This window comes from Raphanus sativus, chromosome 4 (genome assembly GCF_000801105.2).
Source record: "Raphanus sativus cultivar WK10039 chromosome 4, ASM80110v3, whole genome shotgun sequence".
NCBI lineage: Eukaryota > Viridiplantae > Streptophyta > Magnoliopsida > Brassicales > Brassicaceae > Raphanus > Raphanus sativus.
Window position 1 is genome coordinate 41,641,050 of NC_079514.1, and position 25,568 is coordinate 41,666,617.

The 25,568-nt window shown below is 36.4% G+C and overlaps 7 protein-coding genes across 7 annotated transcripts; 5 read left to right on the top strand and 2 right to left on the bottom strand.

Moving 5' to 3' along the window:
• Nucleotides 1-1,169, top strand: LOC108848918 (uncharacterized). The gene is made up of 2 exons (XM_018622382.2): nt 1-271; nt 444-1,169. The coding sequence occupies exons 1-2, from the start codon at nt 122-124 to the stop codon at nt 1,098-1,100; spliced, it is 807 nt and encodes a 268-aa protein (XP_018477884.2). The 5' UTR covers nt 1-121; the 3' UTR covers nt 1,101-1,169.
• A 3,263-nt stretch (nt 1,170-4,432) lies between these two features.
• On the bottom strand, nt 4,433-5,410 carry LOC108848361 (probable calcium-binding protein CML35). Its single transcript, XM_018621702.2, has one exon. The coding sequence runs from the start codon at nt 5,373-5,375 to the stop codon at nt 4,596-4,598; it is 780 nt and encodes a 259-aa protein (XP_018477204.1). The 5' UTR covers nt 5,376-5,410; the 3' UTR covers nt 4,433-4,595.
• A 4,858-nt stretch (nt 5,411-10,268) lies between these two features.
• Nucleotides 10,269-11,520, bottom strand: LOC108848300 (cysteine-rich and transmembrane domain-containing protein WIH2). Its single transcript, XM_018621623.2, has 3 exons — nt 11,302-11,520; nt 11,022-11,211; nt 10,269-10,546 (listed from the first exon to the last, which is right to left on the bottom strand). Exons 1-3 carry the CDS (start codon nt 11,345-11,347, stop codon nt 10,501-10,503), a joined length of 282 nt encoding a protein of 93 aa, XP_018477125.1. The 5' UTR covers nt 11,348-11,520; the 3' UTR covers nt 10,269-10,500.
• Nucleotides 11,521-14,043: 2,523 nt separating this feature from the next.
• On the top strand, nt 14,044-15,486 carry LOC108855524 (protein EARLY RESPONSIVE TO DEHYDRATION 15). Its single transcript, XM_018629371.2, has 3 exons — nt 14,044-14,198; nt 14,696-15,046; nt 15,130-15,486. Exons 2-3 carry the CDS (start codon nt 14,725-14,727, stop codon nt 15,273-15,275), a joined length of 468 nt encoding a protein of 155 aa, XP_018484873.1. The 5' UTR covers nt 14,044-14,198; nt 14,696-14,724; the 3' UTR covers nt 15,276-15,486.
• A 601-nt stretch (nt 15,487-16,087) lies between these two features.
• LOC108852494 (uncharacterized) lies at nt 16,088-17,388 on the top strand. The gene is made up of 3 exons (XM_018625998.2): nt 16,088-16,598; nt 16,671-16,774; nt 16,877-17,388. The coding sequence occupies exons 1-3, from the start codon at nt 16,523-16,525 to the stop codon at nt 17,069-17,071; spliced, it is 375 nt and encodes a 124-aa protein (XP_018481500.1). The 5' UTR covers nt 16,088-16,522; the 3' UTR covers nt 17,072-17,388.
• Nucleotides 17,389-17,730: 342 nt separating this feature from the next.
• LOC108851037 (glycosyltransferase-like At2g41451) lies at nt 17,731-20,330 on the top strand. Its single transcript, XM_018624471.2, has 10 exons — nt 17,731-18,118; nt 18,209-18,358; nt 18,445-18,497; nt 18,820-18,928; nt 19,007-19,141; nt 19,218-19,262; nt 19,338-19,525; nt 19,617-19,758; nt 19,832-19,966; nt 20,051-20,330. Exons 1-10 carry the CDS (start codon nt 17,810-17,812, stop codon nt 20,267-20,269), a joined length of 1,485 nt encoding a protein of 494 aa, XP_018479973.2. The 5' UTR covers nt 17,731-17,809; the 3' UTR covers nt 20,270-20,330.
• A 1,698-nt stretch (nt 20,331-22,028) lies between these two features.
• Nucleotides 22,029-24,882, top strand: LOC108849795 (DNA-(apurinic or apyrimidinic site) endonuclease, chloroplastic). The gene is made up of 11 exons (XM_018623398.2): nt 22,029-22,168; nt 22,377-22,533; nt 22,635-22,690; nt 22,782-22,861; nt 23,037-23,488; nt 23,574-23,684; nt 23,768-23,911; nt 23,988-24,035; nt 24,116-24,196; nt 24,284-24,443; nt 24,578-24,882. The coding sequence occupies exons 1-11, from the start codon at nt 22,116-22,118 to the stop codon at nt 24,697-24,699; spliced, it is 1,464 nt and encodes a 487-aa protein (XP_018478900.1). The 5' UTR covers nt 22,029-22,115; the 3' UTR covers nt 24,700-24,882.
• Nucleotides 24,883-25,568: the final 686 nt, after the last annotated feature.

Here is a 25,568-nt window from a genome sequence, read left to right on the forward strand (position 1 = left end):
GACCCGTTTCTCTCTCGAATCATAGGATTCTTCAAAACCCAACTTTAATGATCTTGAATGTTGTAGACTTGCAGTCTTGTAGAAACAAGGAAGGTACCTAGAAAAGAGAGAGTTAAAAGAAATGGCTAAGTTCTTCATAAATCAAGCCAAGCAATACGCTGCAGCCCGACCTAATTACCCGATCCAACTCTTCGAGTTCATTGCATCGAAAACACCATGCCACGACCTTGCATGGGACGTTGGTGCCGGAAGCGGCCAGGCCTCACGATCGGTAACAATGCTTATTGTTTTACTAATTTATATATGCAAATTCCATTTTTCTTGTTGTTCTTTAATTTTAATACAAAACCAATAGGTGGATTTGTCAATAAATATCTAATCATATTATATTTTATTTGTTGAAAACAATTCAACATAACATCTTTAGTTTTTCATTTTTGTAGCTAGCTGGAATCTACAAGAATGTCATTGCTACCGACACAAGCTCCAAGCAACTTGAGTTTGCTGCAAAGCTTCCCAACGTACGTTACGAGCTCACTCCACCAGTGTTGTCTTTGTCGGAGATCGAACAGCTAGTAGCGCCTGAATCATCGGTGGACTTAGTCACCGTCGCTCAAGCCCTTCACTGGTTCGACCTACCGACCTTTTACAGCAACGTGAAACACGTGCTCAAGAAACCAGACGGAGTATTCGCCGCCTGGTGTTACACCAACCCTGAGATCAACGCCGCCGTTGACGAGGTTTTCCGGAGGTTTTACGAGGAAAAACTTGGCCCGTATTGGGATAAAGCTAGGCGGCTTGTTGAAGGTGGGTACAAGGAAATAGAGTTTCCGTTCGAGAAGATCGTGGATGAGTCAACGGAAAGTCAAACTTTTCCTGTTAGGTTTGTGACGGAGAGAGAGATGGGGATTGAAGAGTTTCTGACGTATCTGAGGTCATCTTCGGCTTATCAGACGGCTAAAGATAAGGGGGTTGAGCTTTTAACGGCGGAGATGGAAGGAGAGTTTGTTGGTTCGTGGAAAGAAGACGGTGAAGAGAAGAAAGTTGTTAGGTTTCCTATCTATTTGTTGATTGGTAGAGTTGGAGAAAATCGTGTCTGAAACTGAATATCTGTCTTCTTGATTTGAATTGTCAAAAAGAGTTCCAAATAATTGAAAAACTTGAATAAATGTCTCACTTACAACCAAACACACATTTATTTTGAAAGACAACACATGGGTTTGTAGATGAGTTATGGGGGCCACGAGTGAGAGTGACATAGTAACATAGGTCGACCATGTTGTGTAGTTCCAGCTTCCTCGGGGATCGAATCTTTCGCTAAGCAGCCACAAACTATACTTGTCCTCTTTCTCTCTGCAGCACATGCGACTACACGCCACTTTGTGGCTACTATACTAGTATCGACTCTTGCTATAGTTTAGTCTTCTTTGGATTAAAAATTACTAGTTTAGTTCCCAATTTATAGAAACTACCAGCAAAATCGTTTGGATTTCGTGGTTGCAGCAGCTTAGATACAGATTCCATTTATCCCTGTCGAGACTAACTGCTCAGATTTGATGGATATAACTACTAAATCGATTAATTAGTCGGTCTCACATAAAAATTAGTTTCATTTCGTGTTTCACATAATTTTGAGGGTTCAAGCTTAACCCATATTTTCAAGAGCCAAAATGTATGCGTAGATTTATTAACAAAAGAGGGTAAAATCATATGTGTGTATTTTTTCCATCTAAACTAGACATAAATCGGATATAGTTGTTCATCGGAATAATTTTCCTACCAGCCAACTTATGATCCGTTGTCAAGAAAAACTACCAACAAGTTAGTAAATGGCAGAAGTTTTTTGGCTCATCAACTTCGGGTCTAGTTGATACACATTCATAATTCATTGTGGTCTGTAGAATTATCACAACGTCGTTTCGAACCCTAATTTTGAATAAACCAGGCTAAACTATATTCATCTTGGTTTGACTAAAACATTGACACGATGATTGTGTTAGGTTCGTATGACTTTGGGCGTTTAGTTAGGATTTCCAAATATGTTGGGCATTTTATTTGGATGTTAATCTTTAATGTCAGTGATGGATAACAAGGATAATTTTGAAATTTTTATAATTTTCATTACTCTAATTTTTATCGGTTGTTGTCCATTTCTTTTATACCAATAACAAAGATATCTATCACCATCTTGATGGTGTTCTGATGGATGTCTTTTCTGTCCAACTAAATGCTAAAAACATTTGCAATTTGGAGAATTTTGGAGGATATTACTAGCGGCCAGCAGAAATACAATTGTGTGTATATAGGCGTGTGAAGACGAACGAACATCCTAAGAACTTTCAAACTTGTAGCGATATGAAAAGTCATACCCAATGTCGAAATATCCACATGTCCAAAACATCGTTGTGATTGAGTCATTCCGAGGTGCAAAATATGAAATAATATATGATCTCATCTTGTATGAAACTTTTACAACTCAATTATTTATTCATTCAGTAAAATTAAAATTTAAGCATTTATACTGACTTATAGGAGATCATATTGTAGTTTATAAAAGACTCAAGTCCATATCAAACTTCAAGATAATTACCAAATTTTATCAGCATTTGAACATGTTTGTCCATTTCTCTGCTATCTAAATTTCACTTCTCTCCATATTCTTAACAAGGTATGTTTGTGTCCTAAAGAGACATTAAAATAACCTTAGAAAGAATTTGTTCTTCCGGCGGGGTTTTTGATTCTTTAGGAGTAGCACAATCATTCTTCTACGCTTTGCTTATTATAAATTTAATGCATTAATAAAGTTTATTTGCGAACCACCTAATAAAAAATCTTGTGCTGGTACGAATATTCCACGCCTCACAATGTGTGGTTAGGACTTGACAAACGGCGCAAATGCCTTTTATTTATCTCACGTAATTTCAACTGAGACTTGGCTTTTGTTGTGGACCTTATTGTGTGCTTGTATCTTTCGTTTACTTCCAACTTAGAGTTCGGCGGAATCTATTTAACATTTAGAGTGAAACTCGTAAGGAGTAAATAGATTCACATTGTGTAGAAAACGAAAAGGAGAAGAAAACATTAGAGATTGGGAGGGTCCATGATCCATATTCACAGGCCACGAGTCTAGTGGAGGACAGTTGGTCTGTACTCTTGCTTGGACAATGCTTGTGGACACAGTCTCTCTAATTTGATTCTTCTAAAACTGAACTTTGTACCAAAATATTATTGGGTGTAAAGTGTTGTAGAGTCTTTTACAACCATAACTTTTTTTCTCAAATATTAAATATTTTTCAATCATATTTACACAAGTTTTAAAGAAAAATTATAACTTGTATTTCCTTTTTTTGATCATAAAAACAAAATACCTAGAGTAATACAAAGTAGTTGTTAATGAAATCAAACTTATAGCCCAAATTTTGCAGTATTAAAATCTACAACTTCAATTAACAACTTATAGTCTGAATTCTAGAGTCAACATATGCAATTACCCCTTCTTAACAATCAGATCCAGATTGATTCAAAGATCGCTAGCATCCTAGCACATGTAATATCTTTGGGGTGGTTAAATACATGTAGTTAGATTAGATAAGCTGACAAATGAGGAAAAATCATGCAACTCGAACATTGACCAACATGTACAACGCATGTATACTAGTGTAACCAACACATCTCATGGCATAATAAGACTCCTTCCAGATTAAAAGTCTTCATTCCTTGCACGATTTATAATTTGGTAAAAAGCAAGAAATTAGATAACGCATGCTTAATACATGGAGATAAAAGAGGTAGTCGGCGGATTTTGAGTGGTAAAGGAATTTTTCATGTGTGTTTAGCCTGAACGAGTCTTCAGCGCTTTTTATTAACCACCGTAAATGCATTAAAACTGTTACAAAATCCACATAAAACATTAATACAAGTTTTGACTAAATGTAGTACTCCCTCCGTTTCATATTATTTGTCGTTCTAAGTCTTTGCACACAGATTAAGAAAACATTTAATTTTACATATTTCCAAAATAAAAATACTATTACCAATACACATCGACCAATATAAAAATAGAATATAGAATATTTTCAATAAATTTTGCATTGAAAACCGAAAACGATACTTGTTTTGAAACAAAAATTTTGCTCTAGAACGACATATAATTTGAAACGGAGGGAGTATAACCAGTGTTTTTAAAAATGGTAGGGATGCGCTAATATTAAAAAAATTTATAAGAATTAGATTAGGCAGCGTTTAGACGGATGTCTAAACACTAATCTCTCATAAAATATATAATCACCGTCTATAATTTTTTTTAAACACAGATAAACACAAGTTAATATCAGGAAAAAATAGCATAGCGTTCGATTAGTTTCACAATTTTAATTCTATACTATTATGAGGGGAAATCGATACTGATTATAGAACACGTGAACACACGGTATAGTAATTGATTTTAAAAATTTTAAGAACTGACGGTGAAAATTTGAAGTGCTTTGCCGTGACAAAATTATACCCACCGCAAAATAGAAATTATTACAGTAATATAAAATAATGTGTAACGATGTCATTATCATCAATCATACAAACATGACTCAATGATTTGATCATTCACTCAACGCTGGACCTTGAAGCTGCATCATGCGGCAAAAGTCACGGAAGCAAACAAAACCGTCACCGTTCCCGTCAACGGTCGCTATCATACGCACACACTCATCCAACGTGCACCCCTCGTCTCCGATAACTCCAAAAACTCTATGCAACTCCTCCGCCGATATCCTCCCGTCGTGGTCCGCGTCGAAAAACTCAAACACCTCTCTCATCTCAGCAACGGAGCCTTCATCAGAGTCAGAGGAGGTTCCCGCCACGCGGCTAGCAAGCTCCTCGAGGCTGATACAACCGTCTCCTCCTCCATCGACTTCTTGAAGCATCAGAGTCACCTCTTCTTGACTCGGAGGCTCAGGGCTAAGCCTGCTAAGCAGCGCGGCTAGGTCTCTTCTCGAGACCACGCCGTCGTCGTCACGGTCTATGAGCTTAAAGGCCTGGACCAGCTCGGAGTAAAAATCTTGTTCTCCGGGGAGGACGCTGACGGGAGTGGCCGCGGGACCTTGCTTGAGGTCACTGTACGAGCCGTCGGATGATGAAGCGCCGGAGCTGAAGGAAGAAGGTTCGGATCTTGAGACCGAGGACTTGGACTTGGAGCGGAAGAGGCGTTTAGGACTGAGGCGGAGGAACTTGGAGCTGAGGCTAGTGGCGAGCTTCATAGCGGGAGAAGATAAAAAAGAGATGAGAAGAGATATGATATTGAGGTTAGTGTATTGTTGGTGTGAGGAGGAAAGAGCGAGGAAGGATGGTATTAAATGGGGGGAGTGGAAGAGGGAAGCCATGCAGCTTCCGCGTAGCTTCGTGGAGAGAATGGTTCTTGATACTTAACTATATCATAGTATACATACCTATACTTATCATATTCATTTATTCCTGATTTTATATCCTTTTTTATTTTTTTCTCTATGATTAGTTAGTTTTACATTTATTACTAGGGGAAAATGCCAAATAATCCCTGACTCTTACGTCTAGGCCAAATAAACCCAGAGCAACCAAGTGAAACTTCGGAGATGTGCCCAAGAAAGTTTGTAAATTAGAGGTTCAAGAGAAGATTATAGTAGTCTTAGATAAAATAGTTACATGTTGACTTTTAAAGTGATCAAAATTGTTTGGTCAAAGAAAGTTTAGGATTTATATTAAAAAATAATAGGAGATTAATTTGGTTTTCTATGAAACCGAGGATTTTTTTGGCCTGGATGTAAAAATTGAGGATTTAGTTGGCATTTTCCTCTTTTTCCTTCTACGGACCTATGCAGTCTATCTACTACATGACACTGGCTATAAACAAATGAAATATTACTTCGAGCTTCTAAAATTTATAAAATATTTATATAATTTCAAAATTGTTTTAATTATTTTATTACAGTCTTTACTAAAATACTTAGACCATCCGCAACAGCAGTCGTTGTTGAATCCTTAACCTTCTCTTTCTTCCTTGATGAAATATAATAATAATATTTTGTCAGAAATAACCAAGGATCAATCCTTTAATAGGGATTGGAAGGACTTGATCCTTGACCTTCTCTTTCTTCCTCTCTCTCTATCTCTCTTCCCTCGCTCTCTCTCAATCTCTTCTCCGTTTGCGTTCTCTTCTCTTTCTTTTCTTTTTTTTTTTGAAAAATTCTTCTCCTTCTTCTCGTTATGGACTCGTCGGAGACCGAATCGCACCGGGACGGTTTGAGTAAATCGGAGCTGATTTGATGGAGAGTAAATCGGAGCTGATTTGATGAGAGTAAATTGGAGCTTGTACGGCTCTGGGAGATCACGGCGAGGGAAGCTCCCTCACGACTGTAACGGGACGATCTGTAACAGTTGAAGTGGATCAGGAACGGCTGTAACAGTTGAAGTGGATGAACAAGGTACATGCACATAACTTGTTTGATGAAATTACTCAGAGAGTTTTTTAAATCAGCTAAGAGGTTTATTCTAAATCATTGCAGAGTTAGAGAACTGGGAACATTGTGAAGCTAGTGAATCCGTGTGAACCGTATGAAAGCCGCTTACTTTATCTTCTGTGGAATCTTCAGGTTGCTTCTATGTTGCCAGAAGAAGCGTTTTCTGTTGTGAGGAAGTCTTTTGACGCTAGGAAGGTATGTTAGTTACGGTTTGGTTCCATATGTTATTGTTATGGTTGAGTGAAAGTTTTCATATTTTTTTGTTTAGATTCTGAAAGAAGCTAAGTTTGTGTATATTGTGGACTTGGATGTGAAGACGCTACTTGAGTTACAGCCTCGCGCTCATGATTTTATATTCCGGTTAGGCCCAAGCTTGGACTCGTTGAGCATCTTCCTCCTAAGAACTCTGTTTCTGGTGACTTGATCAGTATAGTAAACGAGTGTAGAAGAACCACCAACAGTGATGCAGAGAGCATGAACCTGTGGTTATCAACGGCAATGGAGGAGGAGGAAGAAGCAAACCGAGGATTGCAGTTGTTGGTGGTGGTCCGTCTGGTTTGTTTGCAGCTCTTGTTCTTGCAGAGTTTGGTGCTGATATAATGCCAGGATCTATTCTCAGAGAGAGATATAATGCCAAGAATTGAGTTGAGCAGAGAGAAGAAGGTCCATTATCAGCCTTACAATTCAAGAAACAGAAATAGAGGAGCTTAAAACAGAGGTACCAAACTCTCTTCTGGAACCAAGTCGTAGGGTAGAGAAATTGCAATCTGTCTTGCTCTTAAACTGTGATGATTCACAAACCAAAAGCTTAACTAATTAGATCTGTCATATGTAGTTTGCTCAATATTTCAATACCACTTGTTGTTGGTAGGCAATGGGTTGAATGTAATTAGACTTGTGTGCATATAGTATAACAAAGTTTAAATTCTTAAGGACTCTATATTGAATTACACCATTAGATAACATTTTAGGATAAAATCCTTAACTATTCAAAAAGCAAAATATATATATATATATTCTATTGCTAAAGATTCCAATGGTGGATAACACCATTGGAGTTGCTCTTATAACTCTCTTTTTTCCTGAGCAGAACTCTCAGAATCTTAATATAGAATCATAATGAGTAAAAGATATCTGAAAATGCGTATCTACTGGCACTAATTACTAGGAGCTAAAAGTGCTGAGTAAAGAAACAAAAAATGTACTCGTCTAGATATGTTTGTGTTTTGGATTTGATTCCTAGTTATGGTCTTACATCGTCACAGGCACATGCAGGTGCAGAGTGGTTGTCGTTCTCTAGTCATTACTCATCTTACCTAATTTCCTTTTAAACTATTTATTGATTGGTTGTGAATTACGAGAATGTTTTTGTAGAGATCTACTATTTCTATTTCTTTTTCTTGTTATTATTATGAGTTGATTTTAATAAGTGAGTTAATAGCGTAAAAGTTAGTTCGGACTCTCGTGTGTTTCCATGACACGAGAAAGAAAATCTGTAAGAAAATTAAAGGTTTCTGAATTTTCTGTCTTTTTTTTTTTACTTTACTAGTGTTTCTAAAAAGCCTATGCTACTGTTACAAAAAAGAGCCTGTGCTTAAGAAATTTCTCAACATTTGCACGAGATAGACTTCAAAACAATAACAATCACACTGGATTGACTTTAGATACTAACTTTTTGGTGTCAAAGTTAACGCTGGCGTGGCCAAACCCCTGTTCAAAAACGCGGCCGCCTAGCCGCCTAGGCGGCCGCCTGGGCGCTATTCAGTGGGTGGCCGCGGCGAGTTGGGCCAAATCGGTGAATCCAGGCGTTGACCCGCGTTTAACCGCCTAATTCCCGCGTTGACCGCCTAATTCCCGCCTAATCCCGCGTTGACCGCCTAAGTTTTTTTTTTTTTTTTTTTTTTTCAAAGCTGAAATACGATTGATTATTTTTATTCATTATTAACAGATTTGTATAATTATTGATTACTAAATAGTTACAATTAGTTATCTAACCCAAAACAAACACATATATACTACATTAGGGATTTTCTCGTATCAAACACGCCCAAATCTAAATGTTCGATAAATTGAAAGGAGATCGTTTCAAAAAATTATCTAAAAAAGTTATAATTATGTATAAGAACTTGTGTCATCATATTTAAAATTAACTAAACATATTATAAATATATTAAATTGTATTTAAAACTAGGCCCCGCGTAATCTCCGAGTACTCCCCGATTTTTCGGTAACTCGCTAGGCCCGGACTCGCCGCCCGACTAGCGCCTAGCGTAGTTTAGAACAGGGGGCCAAACACGTTGTGAGTGTGTGCTTTTTTGTTTTTTTTTTCTTTTTTGAAACTATTTGTGCTTTTCTTTTTGTTATAAAAAAACAATTGAACAATATCTACAGAACGTAAGAAGCACTACTTGGTACGGCCGACTTGGGTCTTTAGAAAATCATTTACGGTAGAACTGATAACAAAAGTTGATATAACATAATAGTTTGACTTTATCTCTTGACATCCGAAGATATTATAAGCAATATCAGTAGTGTTTATGTTGTTAAATGAAACTAAAGAAGTTGACAAAAAAAACTAAAGAAGCTGAAGAAGCTTTCACAAAGCTAAATGTAATTACTTGGAATTAAAGCTGATATTGATAAGTTATGAAACTACCTTCACTTGATATATAGTTAATAGTTTTAAACATTTTATAGCAAGCTAGTCTTTTTGTCAGAAGATAGAATTCTTACTAAACAACCCTCTAGTAACTTGGAAAATATAACTGATCGACAGTGGCGTGAACGTAGGTCAAATCAGACTTGAGGCAAATCTCAAAAAAAAATTATATAGAGAGGCCTGTAGCAAAAGTCTTTTTGAATACAAGGTGTGCACGGCCCTGCTGATTGATTCAATGGATGTTGCAGTTTTGAATTCATCTCTATCTCTGAGAATTTTCTCCAGAGTATGGGCTTTAAATGGACTTTCTTTAAACAATAACGAGCTTATAATATCTGTGTCATAGCCCAATGGGCGAGTGCAAGTATCAGATCCATGATTCGAAGCCAAGTCTAGTAGAAATAGTTGACAAGGCGGCCCAACCTTGTTCTCAGTGTCTGTCGTGGATTTAAGGAGATAGCGATTGTTGTCAGAAAACAACAAAACGGCATGGGTCGTCGTCGCCTGATGCTTCCTACGTTTCTTGTAAAGCCTTTTCTTTTTAGGTATGACTGTTTTTGATACCTGCCAAAAAATCGTCGCGTGACTCCACCAGTTAAAGCCTTTTCTTTTTAGGTATGACTGTTTTTGATGTTACGTTAATGGTATTCTGTAAATATCAAATTTATTTTTAATTCGTTGTGATGGAATGAAAAGCTGCACGATAACCATACTTGTAATGTAATCTATTACTTTCTTTGTTCAAACGTGTTTTTGACACTAATTTATGTTTTAAAGTTTATTACGTAAAGTTTCATGCCTTAGCCAATTGCTACAAGTTAACCTCTACCAAGTATACCTTTGTTTACCTAAACAACTTTTTTTAAATGTTGACAAAAAAAAAAAAACAACTTTTTTTAAATAAGATAAAGGTAGAAACTATATATAATAACATGAAACTCTAATAGCATATCTTGTTTGATTGTTTGTGAACATAACCAACCCATGTGCCCATGTGAACTGGTTTGCAACACTGGAAAACAAATCTACTTTCCAATTAAACTAATAACAACGCGTCTAAAGAAGCAATTATGGAAGTAAACCGAATCATTGAGATATGAATTATCAAAAACACATAAGACTGAGAGGTAAAGGACTTAGTATCTCCACGCAAATTTACATTCCCATTTTAAAGTCTCAAATCCAAACCAAGCCATTGAATAAGTTGTTTGTGAATCTAAGAACATAAACCAGAAAGAGAATAAACAAGAGAATGTATCCATCAATTCCATTACAATGCCCATTACTTAATTAAAGTTGCCAAACACTCTCTTGCAATCAAATCACCGGCTCCAAAAGCAGGTACTCCAATCATCAGAAACAAGCATCCAAGAGACAGCAACAGCAGAGAGCAGCCAGACTGCAAAAAGTAAAAAAAAAAATTAGTCCACATTGATAATAAATAGTAACCAGTAAAAGCAGCTCGTCTGATGCAAAAACATGTAAAGAGGCAAACACAATAAGAACCAAATCATTCAGTATATGTCACAATCAATCTGATCATAAACAAAGTCAAGAAGAAACTAAGCTGTAGGTAGCACAAGACTTCTTCCTAGAATCTGTGGTTGAATATTCAAACACTGAAAAAGAGTCAACCACTTAGTCTTCTACACAGACCATACAAAACTCACAACACAACAAAGCATATGCACGTCCTTATAATACGATGCAACATGGATGCATATCATTCAGCATATCACAATCAAATCTGATCATTAACAAAGTCAAGATCTACAGTTGAATATTCAAAGACTGAGAAAATAGTCAAACACCTAGTCTACACACACAAACAGATCCATACAAAATAAAACAATATCTATTTTTTTGGAATTTACCATCCTTCTAGAACCCCAGGTCCGCTCTGTTGCTGCTGATGCTGCGGGGGAGGAGGATACTGCGGGGCGTAAGGAGGAGGATAGCCTTGCTGAGGATACCCCTGCTGAGGGTATCCCTGAGGCGGATACCCCTGAGGAGGATACCCCTGCGGTGGATACGCATCCTTCGGGTATCCCTCCGGTGGATAGCCTGTAAAAAACATGCAAAACAAAAAAACGGTTCAGATCCATAACACGAGATGATGAAAACAGATCTGAGAAGTTGAGAGAGATGGAGGACCTTGAGGAGGAGGAACGCCGACGGGAGGTTGATTGTACTGACTCATTGTTAGGTTTTGCGATGGAGAGTAGATCGAGAGAAGGTTATAGGGGGAAGAAGCGATAGAGATGGGTTGAGAGAATCTGAGATATTAAAGGAGCGGAGATACTACTGTGTTTTACATTTAAGTAAAACGCGTCTTGCAGTTCCCTTTTTTTCTCTTTTCCTTTTTTGTTTTCTGGTTTTGTGTGTTATCGTAATCGTTAAATACGATGTAACCACCCAATTTTAAAAGTAAACTTTATATTAAAACACAAGATTTACGCGGTTTTCTGCCCTTTACAGATACATACTTCTGTTTTTATTTAATTATTATTCTAGACTCTAAAAGATAATGTTTTTAAGAAGATACGCACTTATCAAAGTTGGTAGGTAAAAAATAGTTTTGTTTTTTAGCTAGGGTTATTCAGTGAAGAATTTAATTGATTTAGAAGGAACTGGAAATTCTATAAAATTTTAGTGTTTGTTTGCTAAAATCATTTTATATATTCATTTGGTTCATTAAAAATGTTCATTCTATATTGTTCCTTTTAACCACCCAATTTTAAAAGGAAACTTTATATTGTGCTTTTTCAATTCTATTAAATTAAATGTTTGTTTTATTTAATGTTATGTGGTGTACTAGTATGTACGATTAATATTATTTTAAAATAAAATAGTAAGTTGTTAAAAATTAAAAAGAAAATTTTCTTTTCTTTTTAATTTCCAGCTGTTTCTATTGCAAAAAAATCCTTAAAAAATAATATGAAAGCCTTAAAAAAAGTTTATAAGAATGTGAAGAATCAAATCCTAGCTTTTGAGGTGTCGTTTGAATAAATTTATGATTCTTTTTAAGACTTCTTTAAGAATTGATTTGAATTCTTCCAAATTCAATCATCCAATAACACCTTGAATTCTTTCAAATTTCATCCTTTCTGTTCTAGTGTTCCGGTGGTATCTGGTACACCTTATTAACTTGTTGACATTAATGAAAACACTATTAGAAGATAATGTGTGTGATTGACAAAATAAAAAGAAGATAATGTGTGTAGGACGTGATGATTAATATATTGTAGATTAAATAGAATATTAGTCCTACTACGAGGATGATACTTGAAATAATATTTTTCGCCTAGTTAACATCACATCCAAGTTCAAGAAAAAGAGAGAATAATTGAAGATACAACATCTCATCTTTTCTATCAATATACAATCTTGAAATCATATTTTCTAAAAAGATTTACTCCATCTTCTCAGTGTCTATCATATATATACCAAACTATTTAGCCAAGCACCAAATCTTAAGAAAGGGTCCATCATGTTTATTCAAAGCCAACTAAAAAACTTCAGATCAAAAACAAAACCAGAACACATTTTAGTTTCTTGAACCTGAATCAAGTTGTGAAAACTAGCATTGTCTTAAGTTCAATACAGCGCCGTCGTTCCCATCAACTACCTGTTTTTATCCTTGAGCTGCCTCATATCATATGAGTCATATGCTAGTCTTGCCATTGGTAAACTTGACCATATGTAGTTGATGGAAATAATGCTTCGTCCATTTTGATAGAAAACAATGAAGAAGAAGCAACAACTTTGATTAGTTCTACTATACCAATGAAGACCTCTATATGATCATTTTGACTATCTTGGTTGTTCTAGCCTACTGAGAACTGGGATGATAATGGGAATGAGATGTGTTTAGCAAGAAGAGGAAATATTTAAAGCAAACTGAATCTTACTATAATACTATAGTAGTACAAGCGGTACAAGTTTTACTGTATGTGATTTTGTGATTCTGTATTCAACTAGCATGGCTTACAACCTCCAATATAAAGCACAATCTTGAAAGGAAAATTAATGGTCAAAATGGAAGAATATTCTCCAACTCTTATCATCACAAGAAGTTCCCATAAAATAAGATACAAGTTGAAAATATGCGAGAACCGCATCTCCACTCAGTCGCGCGCACACACAAAACATGAGTCCCTCCACTAATAAGACAAAACTACTGCCAAGTTAACGTAATCATTGAATGTTACTAGTGGTCCTAACTCCTAAGACCCCACTCACACATCTGTTCTCTCTCCTTTTGTTACATCTACCGTTCTCATATCTAATCTCCGCTTGGATATTTTATTTTTGGGATCCATCATGGCATCTTCAAATGTGGGAACCGCATCTCCACTCACACTTACACAAAACATGGGAGTCCTCCACTAGAAAGATCAAACTACAAAACAAGATAATAATATAATTGAATCGTACTATAGCTCCTTAAACCCACTTAAGTATCTATGGTAGTCCTATCTAATCTCCTTATGGATATACTTTGTTGGGGGATCTATCATCAATCACAAGACTAACTTGTAAATCTAACTGTTGGTTGTATTAAGCAAAGAGATTCACAACAATGCCTTAAAGATAAAATACTGTATGAAACAGATAACTACTATAACTAGCAAAAACGATGGGTGTGCGCCCATTGGATCGTTAATGGGCCTATACTGGATTAGTTTCCTACCTTATCCTCTTCGTCCGAATTTCAAGATATTTTGTATTTTTTCTAGAAAGAGAACAATACTGTAATAATATACTTTTGTACGAGTCGCCAACGGATTGGACAGGAAACAAAGTCAAATAAAGCCAACAGTAACGCGTCAACACGTGGACGGCGGATTACTCAAAACCACGTCAGGTACGGGTTCCAGACCTACCCACTTGTCTCTCACAAATAATTCCGCCTCGGAACCAACGAACCTGAGCTCCGTCACCGAGCCTCGCTTTATATAATTAAAACTCCTCTCCCCCCATCTTCGTCACATCGTGTTTTCATCCTTATCAACTTGAGCGAGTTGCAGATATTTTCTCAGGCCAACAAGGTAAACGATCTCGTCCTTCGTGCTCGATCGATCAGTTTCTGATCTCATCTTCGTAGTTATTGGATATTGATGATTATGTGCCGTTTCCCGGAAAGTTTTTTTTGAAAATTTCGAAGAAATGAAGCGATCGATCGATCGATCTTCTAGCTTACGATCTATGTGGTGATCGTCGATCTAGCTAGTAGTTATTCGCTTCTTCAAACAACCTTCATCGTTATCTATATTTACGATCGATCGAGAGCTTATAACTATGATCGGTTTGATCGATAGCTTCGTTTTCAGATCTGATGATTATGGAGTCAGATCTTATCATTGATATCGATATTGATGATTGATCGGAAGTTTTGTAGCTAAATGAATAGCTATGATCGTAGTATTGAGCTGTTTGATTGATTCATTGATTCGTTTTCAGATCCGAAGATGCGTAGATCTATTGAGCTGTTTGTGAATAGTCAAATCATCTTTTGGTTGTTGTTTGTGTGTTTGTGTGTTTGCAGATCTAAGATTCAGAGTTATACAAAGCAAAATGGCGATGGTTTCAGGAAGACGTTCTACGCTAAACCCCAACGCACCTCTCTTCGTTCCAGCAGCCGTTAGACAAGTGGAAGATTTCTCTCCGGAGTGGTGGCAGTTGGTGACGACCTCCACTTGGTACCATGACTACTGGATCAGCCAGCACCAGGGAGCTGATGGTTTCTACGACAACGGAGAGAATCAGGAAGTCGATGTAGCTGATCTTCTTCCGGAATCGTTTGATTTCGATGACATGGAAGATGTCTTTGAACCTGAGTTTGATCATCATCAAGGATACGTTGGGCAACAAATGTATCAGGCATCTTCTGAGTTTGGTAAGTTAGTTTTTTAAAATAGGTCTCTATCAAACAGTCATTAGAGTTGGAGACTGATTGTTCTTGTATGATTTGCTCATCAGGTTTAGGGAAGAATGGTGAGATGGTGAGGAAATCGAGTGGGAACAGGAGCCCTAGGTCGATTGTTGAACCAGCAAAGTATGCAGAGAAGCCAGCCAAATGGGGAAACCAGAAGGTTGCTCCACGAAACATCCACCAGCCTCGTTGAAGGAGGGTTGTGATAACTAGGCAGAGTATGTTGTATCTTTAGCCACCTGTACCTTTGTAATTTTTAGTATTTTCTGCTTTCCCCCAAGAGAGAAGCTGTAACTTCTTTGTATCTTTATGATGTTCAGTCTCAAAACTTGTTATCACCAAAAAATGTAAAAACATAAAAAAAATTGTATAATTTGAAGAGTAATGAGAAATAGCCTTTCGCACTTAACCTCTCGCAAATAGCTTGTCTTCAATAGTATCAATATTTATTTGTCTTAAGGACAAAGACGGAGCCAAACTCAAATGTAGATGCTTATCAAATGTTCTGACCTAAATTGGATCTCCGGTCTGCAAGTTCAAGTTCATCAGCTTGATTCTCATCACAATAAAAAGGTAAAACTATCTTATCGAGGTTAGGTACGGATGCAAAAAGGTCAGGATTCAGGAGTGTCAGTGTGTCATCGTCATCACCTAATTCATACAATCACACTACAACAAACCCATCTTACATGTTGATTTTGACTTTGAGACAAACCGGAGCAGAATATCATTTAGTGAATGGGTCTTCAAGCTTTGAGTTTTTACGTTACAAGTCTTGGAGCCCGTAACATTTAGGATTTAATATAATTCTCAAACCCAAGTCGACACGGTTTGGATCGTGTCACCAATTTGGTTAAAAAAGGGCTTTGACATTCAGCAGCGAATATGAAGTGTGTCATACTCATAAGCAAAAACTTGGACTTCAAGTTTCTCAGTTTGTTTCAACTTTCAACTCAAGAACCTCACTGTTTTTTTTTTTGTTCAACCATAGTTTTCATTAAAACTTAAAATTAGATGTTTGGTCCATTGGGCCCATAACAGAATTGAAAAGAAGCAAATTGAAGTGTGCGTTTTGCAAGCTCGTCGGCTTCCTTGTTCTGCTGTCGAGGCAGGAAAGAGAAGGAGATTGAGCCAAATACAGAAGAGATTTGATGGATGTCGTTGAGGATTCCATAAATTTCTTTATCCTGCATCTTGTTGTTGATAGCTCTAATGAGCGTTTGTGAGTCGGAGCAGATTTGGAGATTGGGGATCTCAAGAGCTGCTGCCATGGCGATAGCTGATCTAATAGCGAGGGCTTCAACCATCAAAGGGGAGGAGACATATTGCTGGATCTCTGATTCCTGATTCGTCTTTTCTCCATTGTGTCCCCAGAGGATCCACGCAAGGCCAGCTGTTCTGGAAGTCGCATTCCAAGAGGCGTCCGTTGTGCATGTAATCATGGAGGCGTCGATGTGTCTTCCTGGTGCTGATCTCCTACCGATACGTGTTGAAAGAGCGGCTGTTGGCTTCGTCGGTGAGGTTCCTGATTTCTGCGCTTGGTTCCACTCTCTGGCGTAGCTAATACTCTTGGTTGCTACTTCTTCAGGTCGCGTTGTCTTGCCTTCAAAGTGGAGCTTGTTTCGCGCAAGCCATAGGGACCATAGCACCCACGGTAGTATCGTGTTCAGAACTCCAGTTGGTAGGAGGCAGGTGGCGTCTCTGAATTTGACAATCATCGATGTCATTGTGTCTTCCACAGTTGTGGGGATTTCGTGCCTTAGGGGTACTAACTCCCAGACTCTTCTCGCGTAGGGGCAATCAAAGAAGATGTGCATTGACGTCTCGGTTTCCTTGCATCTTGGGCAGCTTAGGTCAGCTGCTAAGCCTCTAGACTGTAGGTTCTGCCCCGTTGGGAGTGCACCCTGTATAATGGACCAGAAGAAGATCTTTAGCTTTGGGGAGAAGACACCAGACCAGACATCCTTAATCCATAAGAATTCCTGGTGATCCAGTTGTTAAGAACCTCACTGTTTAGCCTGAAGAATTTCACTATCTTTTCTATTTTTTTGCGTCTTTGGGTTCTATGGAAATGTAGAGGCATTGTCGAACCTGATATCTTCACTAAACAATTATGCCATATAATTATATAAAAAAAATTCAAAATTGAATAATTCTATATCGAGAAAGAAAAATTACTAATCTGCTCTTTAGAGGGAAATCTTTTTTTTTCTTTTCAGTTTTACTTATAACCACATGGCTTTCGTTGATTAGCCTAAGGATGATAAGTTTAACATAAAACAGTAGAAAATAGTTGCCATATGTAACTGGCGTTACCAAAGTTTTTTTTTTGTGCACAACTGGCGTTACCAAAGTTAAGGACTGATTTTCTTCTTCAGTTTTGGACTCAACTTAAATGCTATTATACTTATTACTCATTTTTTTTTGCAAATGTATTTAGTAGAAATTGCTATTCAAAGTCAAAATTCAAATATTACGTTGTTACCAAACTTCTCATTTAATTTCTGGAAACACACATATATACCCACTGTGTTTTCATTTTCTTCTTCTTTCAATAATGGTGTAAAATATATATTATCTACCTGCTCTTATTTTATTGATGATCTTGAATATTAAAGAAATTTGAAGAATGACCAACTGACAAAACGGCTCCTTCTTTCGGTTTCAACTTTCACACAACGTATACATACATCCCTCGCGTTTCTTGCTGCGTTTTCAGTTTCTCACATGGCGTCTGGTCTCTTCTCCTCCTCAAAACCATCTCTGTCTTCATCATCATCATCATCATCTTCCTCGTGGCTGTTCTTGCTATTGACCCTTCTTACTATTTCCTTAGCCTGCTTTGCCTTCCTCCTCCAATGGCCAGGAGGAATCAACGATTGGTTTACTGATAACCATCAGTTCCCAGGAACCTCCCCAATCTCCAAGGAACGTTCTGACTCAGGCTGCGTTTCGCTTCTTGGTCAAAGCCATGCTACATCGTTTCCTTATCTCAAAGACTTGAAGCTTGACCACAAGTCGGATCTGAAACCAAGGGTTAGATAGATCTCTTTGAACAATTCTTGTTTTTATTTAAGATAATATATGATCGTAAAGATGTTTTTGTGTTGTGTTGTGTTGTGGTAGATATGTATAACGACGAGTACTTCAGCTGGATTGGAGCAGACATTGCCATGGATATTTTATCACAAAGTCATTGGAGTCTCAACATTTTATCTATTCGTTGAAGGCACTGCTGCTTCCCCTAATGTCTCTCGTGTTTTGGAGACTATCCCTGTGAGCTTTTCCAGAGTTCTTGATTTTGTCATTATGTATGTATGTTCCGTTGTCCTCACAATGACATTTTATTTATTTATTTCAAGGGTGTAAACGTTATATACAGGACAAGAGAATTAGAAGAAAAGCAGGCTAAAAGGTATTATTGTGTCTTGGCATTATGTTATGGAATTTATTGGTTATTGATTGGTGTAATCTTTTGTGTTCCATAAATCTTTGAATCTTAAATCCATCAAGAAGGAAAAAAAAGTTCTTGATCCATCAAGACTGGTAACCTCTAAAATGGTTCTTTTAGAGGTGTAATCATAGATAAAATTATTTGAGAGGCTTTTTTATTTGTGTTAATCTTTGAATATTGATCCATCAGACTAGCAAGTCACCTGGTTCATGTAGACGTGTTATTAACTTATTATACATCAAATAATTTGAGAGGGCTTCATCATATTTTATTTTATTTACAGCCGGATTTGGAATGAGACTTGGTTACAGAAGTTCTTCTACAAACCATGTAACTACGAGTTATTCGTTAAACAAAACTTGAATATGGAAATGGCTATCAAAATGGCTAGGGTACTTTTGTAACATTCCCTAGTAGTTTTGGCACATACATTTACAGTCAACATTTTTCAGCTTCTACTTTTGTTATAGGATGATGGTATGGACTGGATATTGCATCTGGACACTGACGAGCTTGTTCATCCTACTGGAGCCAGTGAATACTCGTTAAGAAGTGTCTTCAGAGAGGTTCCTGAAGATGTGGACACAGTTATCTTTGTAAATTACGTGAGTTAATAATTGGTACTTTTGAGTTGTTTTTTTTACTTTGGTTTGTTGATGTTGAAAAGTTCTCTTGTTTCAGGAGAGTAGTGTTGAGAGAGATGATATCAAGGAACCTTTCACCGAGGTACACAACATTGTATCATCATCATCTATAAGACTATATATAACTAGCTGTCTTGAGTTCTTTTTGCACTTATAGGTATCAATGTTCAAGAAGAACTATGAACATGTTCCAACAGATGTCTACTTTGGAAGCTATAAAGATGCAGCTCATGGCAATAACAACTATTTTCTTACATATGGAAATGGCAAATCCGCTGCTCGGATTCAAGATCATTTACGTCCTAATGGTGCTCATCGATGGTATAACTACAAGAAGACCCCCAAGTATGTTCTCTTTGTTCCTCCTCATGACTTGGTTTACACATAGACAATCTGACATTGATCTCTCTCTCTCTCTATTCTTTGTTGGGATAAGTGTCATTTTCCTAGATGAAGCTGTAGTTCTGCACTACACCTACTCAAGATTTTCAGATCTTACTTCAAGACATGACCGATGTGGCTGCAAACCAACTAGAGAGGATGTGAAAAGATGTTTCATGCTTCAATTTGACAGATCTGTGAGTTTTTTTTGTGTGTATTGTAATTGTTCTTGCTCATCACATTTGATATTTTGTTTTATTTCAATGCAAGGCATTCATCATTGCTTCAACATCAACTTCAGAGGAAATGCTTCAATGGTACAGAGAACATGTTGTATGGACTGATGAAAAAATCAAACTCAAACTTCTTAAGAAGGGTATCCTGACTCGCATCTATGCACCAATGGTTAGCTACTCATCTTACTAACCAAATCTCAAAACCGTGAGTGTTTTTGATTCAACAAAAAAAGGCTATTATTATCATTCTCAGGTTATAATACAAGAGCTAAGAGAAGCAGGTGTGTTCACCTCAGTGGTGAACTCAGCTCACATGTCTTTCTCAAACAACTCAAGCATTACTAGAGAATCATCATCATCTCAAGCAACTGTTAGGAAAGTGTTGGAGTTTGATATTGACACTGATGATCTTGTTGGTGAATCTAAAGCAGAGTTAGCAGCCGTACCACCCCAATCTCCTCCAAGTGTTTAAACTGAGTTTGATGTAACATTTTTTTTGCTTCGATTTTTATATACAAAGAGGAGGAAATATTAGAGCAGGCTCTGTGGATATCTCCTTGGTCTCCATTCATATAAAAACTCTTATATTATATGATCCAAGAGTTGTTGATTCACTTTCATGATATAACAGTTTTATTATTCTTTATTTTTGGTCTTTAACATGAACACTAGATTTTAACCCGGGCTTCGAAAGCGCGGGTATTATTTTTTACTTTTATGAAATATATTATTTGTTTGTAATTATTGAACATATTTATTTTAGTAAAACTTTCTTTATAATAAATTTGACACACATAGTGTCTCTGGTAAACTATGTGTTTCTCTGACTTTGTTTTATTCCCTCTCCAATCAACATATCGAAGCGCGGATATTATTTTTTACTTTTATGAAATATATTATTTGTTTATAATTATTGAATGTATTTATCTTAGTAAAAAATTCTTTATAATAAATTTGACATATAGAGTGTCTCTGGTAAACTATGTATTTCTCTGGCTTTATTTTATTCCCTCTCCAATCAACATATTTATTTGGCTTGTTGTTAAAATAAATGATTTTAGAACGCAACTGCTTACTTTGATATTTTGTTTAAACAATGTGACATATTTCTGTATTAATTGTGTTCAATTAAATATTTACATTGTAATTTAAATTTGTATACAAATCAACATATTTGTGTAGTTTGTTATTAAAAAAATGATTTGAATCCAAATGTAAGTACTCTTATAATTTTTCAGTTCATATAATTTTTTAAAATATATATTTATTTCAACTGAACCAATTAATATTTTGTTAAATTGGCCCGTGAAATATATTTTTATACATCGATATTCAAAAGATCTGGTAACTAACGATACTCAAAAGATCTGAACCGAATCAGGTTATATGGTTATTTTTGTTACAAATATCCGAACCCGTTTTAGATACATTGGTTATTTAGATATTTTTAGGTTCCTATACATCAGAACCGAATTCATCCAGATCTAGAATGATCCAACTCAAAATCCACACATAAGTTTATAATATTCAAGCGGGACTTTGTTACCAAAAAAAAAGGATACCCGAAAAGAACAACATGTACCTAAATAGACAGATAATGTTCATGTCTAAATGATTATATAAATTAATAAAAAACTGTTTTATGTGTTTTGCTAAATTAAGTGAAATAGAAAGAGTTTTTTTATCAAGTAAAATAATTATATGGAGTGGAAAATTAAGTGACAATAAATGTAGGACATTTTAAGGATTTTGATTTAAGTTATTATTTTATTCACAAAACCTATTTTTGAACTATGTTTTTGGGTACGTAATTTTCCACCGATTGTAACTAAAATAAAAATATTTTAGTAAAATAAAATAAACCAAATGTTTAATCATATGTAAAACCTAATTATTTAGCATTTTTGATTTTATAATTGGCACAAAGTTAATATTGATCAACTAATAAATAAAAATATGCACTATTATTATTATGGTAATATAATTAATGATGTAATTTATTATTAATTAAGGTAATATAATTAATTAAATTGTTAAACTAAGTGAAATATGGAAACACAATTAATAGATACTACTATTCAAGTTTCCAAACACTCCATTTTTTATAGCTATAGCCAAACAGACCAAATTTTTTTATTAATCTTATCCAAGTATCCAAACGCACCGAATTTGTATTTCACCTTTAATAAGATAGATGAGTCTAAGACACTAGTGACTATACATACGGCGCGTGTATGTACGCGCTTCTGAGAGCGAGTGTCGTGCTGTACAAAGACACTCCCTTTTTGGCGGTTCTTTCTCAGAGTGTCCTTTAATCGATGAACAAGGTTCTGCAGTTAGGTCTCCAGAGCTCCGTCGTCCAAGCCGCCAAGTACGTCTTCTTCTTCTTCTTCTTCTTCTTCTTGTTCAAAGTTTAGGCCTTTCTGTGTTGTTTACCTTCTGATTCGTTTCTTACATTGAGACATAACCAAACCATGTCGGATCTCTTCTGGGTTCTGTCTGAATTGCAAAAAGTTATGACCTTTATCAACTTTTTGTATGTTTACTGTGTGAAAGTTTGTTACTTTTGATGATTCTAGGTTTCTGGTGGTGGTTCCCTTTAGGAGCTCAAGAATTGGTTCATCAATCGTTAGTGTTAGAGTAGGAACAACGAGTCTCAGCAACAGACTGATGTCAAATGCTACAGCTAAGTCCGTACCTTTATCTATCAACAACAACAAGGGAAAGGCAATGAAGGTAGTAGTAGCTACTGATCAGAATTGTAGTCAGATGGTTGTGGATAATAAGGTTATGCAGATTCATCTCATGTTTAATTGTTTGGTTTTGTTGATGTACAGGGAAGTGATAATGACATTGAGATGATGACTGTTCAAGAACTTAGAGCCACACTGAGGCAAGCTTATGCTGCTTTGTTATGTTATTGTTTTATGTGTACACCCAAATCCTTGTTCTTTGTCTGAATATAATGATTTTTTGTATTATAGGAAACTTGGACTACCTGTGAAGGGACTCAAAAAAGAACTTATCTCAACTTTAAGGCTTCATATGGACAGCAATTCACCAGGTATGTCATTGCACACCAAGAGGCAAGAACACACACTCTTATCTCTATCTCATTTAATAAGTAAACTTGTTTGCATTTAGTTTCAGAATTGCTATACCTTCTGATAATCATGTGAAGGCAGAACATAATCTCTTTAGTAAAAATCCAGCTCTTTGGCTTTGTTTATCTGTTACAGATGAAAGTTCTGGTGCAGAGAAAACGGAGACTACTTCATCCACCCGCTCAGAAAGTGTCACTATCAAAAGAAAAACAAGAAACCGAAAAGAGGCTAATGAGGATGACTCTGAAGCTTATGGAGAGAAGAAAGCTAAACAGTCCACTGAGGAAGAAGAAGCATCACTAACCATTTCTATCCAAGTCATTAAAACCGATGAAGTCATCTCATCCTCGAATCAAAGTGAACCGTGGACGGTACTTGCTCACAAGAAGCCTGAGAAAGACTGGAAAGCTTATAACCCAAAGACAATGAGACCTCCTCCTCTACCAGAGGGTACCAAATCTGTGAAGATTATGACTTGGAACGTTAATGGCTTGAGAGCTCTGTTGAAGTTAGAGAGCTTCTCTGCTCTTCAGCTTGCCCAAAGAGAAGATTTCGATGTGTTGTGCTTGCAGGAGACTAAAATCCAGGTCACTAACTGCATAACCTTTACCCCTTTTTCTTTAAGTATTTTCTTTGTACTAAGTCTATCCATCTATTTGCATTTCATGGCAGGTGAAGGATGTTGAGGAGATCAAGAAAGCTCTTATTAATGGATATGATCATAGTTTCTGGTCCTGCAGCGTCTCTAAACTTGGTTACTCTGGAACTGCTATCATTTCACGGGTAAGTAACAACACAATCTTATATGCTAAAAAAGAGGAAAGAAATGTAAAATGTTCTAATCATGTTGTGGTCTTTTGTAACAGATCAAACCACTGTCGGTTAGATATGGTACTGGTCTATCTGAATCAGACCATGACATGGAAGGACGCATTGTGACTGCTGAGTTCGACTCATTCTACTTGATAAACACTTATGTTCCTAACTCCGGAGATGGCTTGAAAAGACTGGTACTCTCCTCAAGCTTCTACAGTTGACATAATCTAAGTTTTCTTCACTTTAACAAACGGTTTGGGGGTTTTGAAGTCATACAGGATTGAAGAATGGGATCGAACTCTCAGCAATTATATCAAAGTATGAAACTTTTCTTCAGGGTTTCTTTATATTCTTTCTTTACACATACCTCCTCAATGGCCTTGGTGCATGATATGCAGGAGCTGGAGAAGACTAAACCTGTAGTCTTAACTGGTGATTTAAACTGTGCTCATGAAGAGATCGACATCTTCAATCCCGCGGTAACTAAAACTTAGATTCTTGTTTTCTTTTATGTCATTCAATAACATTTTGAAAACTATAATTTACCGCTCTTTTTTTTTGATTAGGGGAATAAAAGAAGTGCTGGTTTCACTATAGAAGAAAGACAATCATTTGGAGAGAACTTCTTGGAGAAGGGATTTGTGGATACTTTTAGGAAGCAGCATCCTGGTGTTGTAGGTTATACTTATTGGGGTTATCGCAGTGGTGCACGCAAAACCAACAGAGGTAAACTAAGTTGTTTGATATAATACATATTCAGATTCATATTTTGGATTTGTTTGTTTTTTTTCATTTTTTTGGTAAAATGTAAACATATCTTGGATTTGTTGAAACTAGTGAGTTGGTGTGTTTGAAAACAGGATGGAGACTGGACTACTTCTTGCTATCTGAATCTATTGCAGCCAATGTCCATGATTCTTACATTCTCCCTGATATCAACGGCAGTGATCATTGCCCCATTGGCCTCATTCTCAAGCTCTGATCTATTTCAACAAAGCTTCATGTTCCTGTTTTCTTTTTTCCCTCTGGTGTTTTGGCTATAGTTCTAATTAACTTCTAAATGTCTTTCAGCGACAGAGTTTTGCTTTGTCTTTCAGTAAAGATACCTCAAAACAGAACAATTCGTTCATAGAGTTGGCCAATATATGCTTATGATTTACTTTCACTGCCCTTCTTGTTCACTAGGTCATTGTAAATAAATGCCAAAATAAATAGAAACCAATCTATCAAAACTGAGACTAAAAAAACAGCAATATGTAAGAAACTCTTTTATTAGAAAAAACTTCAAAGCTAAAAAGATTTGGTAAGCTCTAGGTAGCTTCAACCTCTATATCATCATACAATGTCGAATGCTTTGAGCCCCTAAAGATCTTGCTCCAAGGGTTTGATCTGACCATTGTCTTCATTTTCATCTGTGCACCAATTTAGTCTAGTAAACACTGGAGTTGGTCTCCAATTTTTTTTTTTTTGAAAATTATATATATGTAAGACCTTCAATTATAATTATTTTGTTATCAAAGTCCTTGCTAAATGTTTATGGTTTCTAAAATCTCAGATCCAGTATTATACATAGTCTTCCTCTCAACGCCTTCAAACTCTATACACTAGTTTTCCACATCTACACACACTAGACTTGAGTGCCAGCACTTGTGCTTTAGAGAAATTTGTGAAGGGTTCTACTTATGTCAGCAAAGGGGGAACTACAAGGACTTGTTGTGATCTTGTATCGAGTTGTCATAACCTAAGTTAACGGATCAAACCACTAGTTAGTTATATCGTTTCATTCTTGTAACTTTTCTTATTTCTCTTGAAGCTGTGTTCCACAAAGTCAAGTCTACGTAGGCCATTCGT

Excerpts from the sequence above, each read along its gene's own strand:
- LOC108848918 (XM_018622382.2), top strand. The coding sequence starts at position 122 with ATGGCTAAGTTCTTCATAAATCAAGCCAAGCAATACGCTGCAGCCCGA. Across the intron at positions 272-443 it reads GCGGCCAGGCCTCACGATCG|CTAGCTGGAATCTACAAGAA; the intron begins GTAACAATGCTT and ends TCATTTTTGTAG.
- LOC108848361 (XM_018621702.2), bottom strand. The coding sequence starts at position 5,375 with ATGGCTTCCCTCTTCCACTCCCCCCATTTAATACCATCCTTCCTCGCT.
- LOC108848300 (XM_018621623.2), bottom strand. The coding sequence starts at position 11,347 with ATGAGTCAGTACAATCAACCTCCCGTCGGCGTTCCTCCTCCTCAAG. Across the intron at positions 11,212-11,301 it reads CGGCGTTCCTCCTCCTCAAG|GCTATCCACCGGAGGGATAC; the intron begins GTCCTCCATCTC and ends TGTTTTTTACAG. Across the intron at positions 10,547-11,021 it reads CCTGGGGTTCTAGAAGGATG|TCTGGCTGCTCTCTGCTGTT; the intron begins GTAAATTCCAAA and ends TACTTTTTGCAG.
- LOC108855524 (XM_018629371.2), top strand. The coding sequence starts at position 14,725 with ATGGCGATGGTTTCAGGAAGACGTTCTACGCTAAACCCCAACGCACCT. Across the intron at positions 15,047-15,129 it reads TCAGGCATCTTCTGAGTTTG|GTTTAGGGAAGAATGGTGAG; the intron begins GTAAGTTAGTTT and ends TTTGCTCATCAG.
- LOC108852494 (XM_018625998.2), top strand. The coding sequence starts at position 16,523 with ATGGAGGCGTCGATGTGTCTTCCTGGTGCTGATCTCCTACCGATACGT. Across the intron at positions 16,599-16,670 it reads AGCGGCTGTTGGCTTCGTCG|GTCGCGTTGTCTTGCCTTCA; the intron begins GTGAGGTTCCTG and ends CTACTTCTTCAG. Across the intron at positions 16,775-16,876 it reads CTCCAGTTGGTAGGAGGCAG|GGGCAATCAAAGAAGATGTG; the intron begins GTGGCGTCTCTG and ends CTTCTCGCGTAG.
- LOC108851037 (XM_018624471.2), top strand. The coding sequence starts at position 17,810 with ATGGCGTCTGGTCTCTTCTCCTCCTCAAAACCATCTCTGTCTTCATCA. Across the intron at positions 19,263-19,337 it reads TCAAGGAACCTTTCACCGAG|GTATCAATGTTCAAGAAGAA; the intron begins GTACACAACATT and ends TTGCACTTATAG. Across the intron at positions 19,967-20,050 it reads CTCGCATCTATGCACCAATG|GTTATAATACAAGAGCTAAG; the intron begins GTTAGCTACTCA and ends TATCATTCTCAG.
- LOC108849795 (XM_018623398.2), top strand. The coding sequence starts at position 22,116 with ATGAACAAGGTTCTGCAGTTAGGTCTCCAGAGCTCCGTCGTCCAAGCC. Across the intron at positions 22,534-22,634 it reads ACAAGGGAAAGGCAATGAAG|GGAAGTGATAATGACATTGA; the intron begins GTAGTAGTAGCT and ends GTTGATGTACAG. Across the intron at positions 24,197-24,283 it reads TCGACATCTTCAATCCCGCG|GGGAATAAAAGAAGTGCTGG; the intron begins GTAACTAAAACT and ends TTTTTTGATTAG.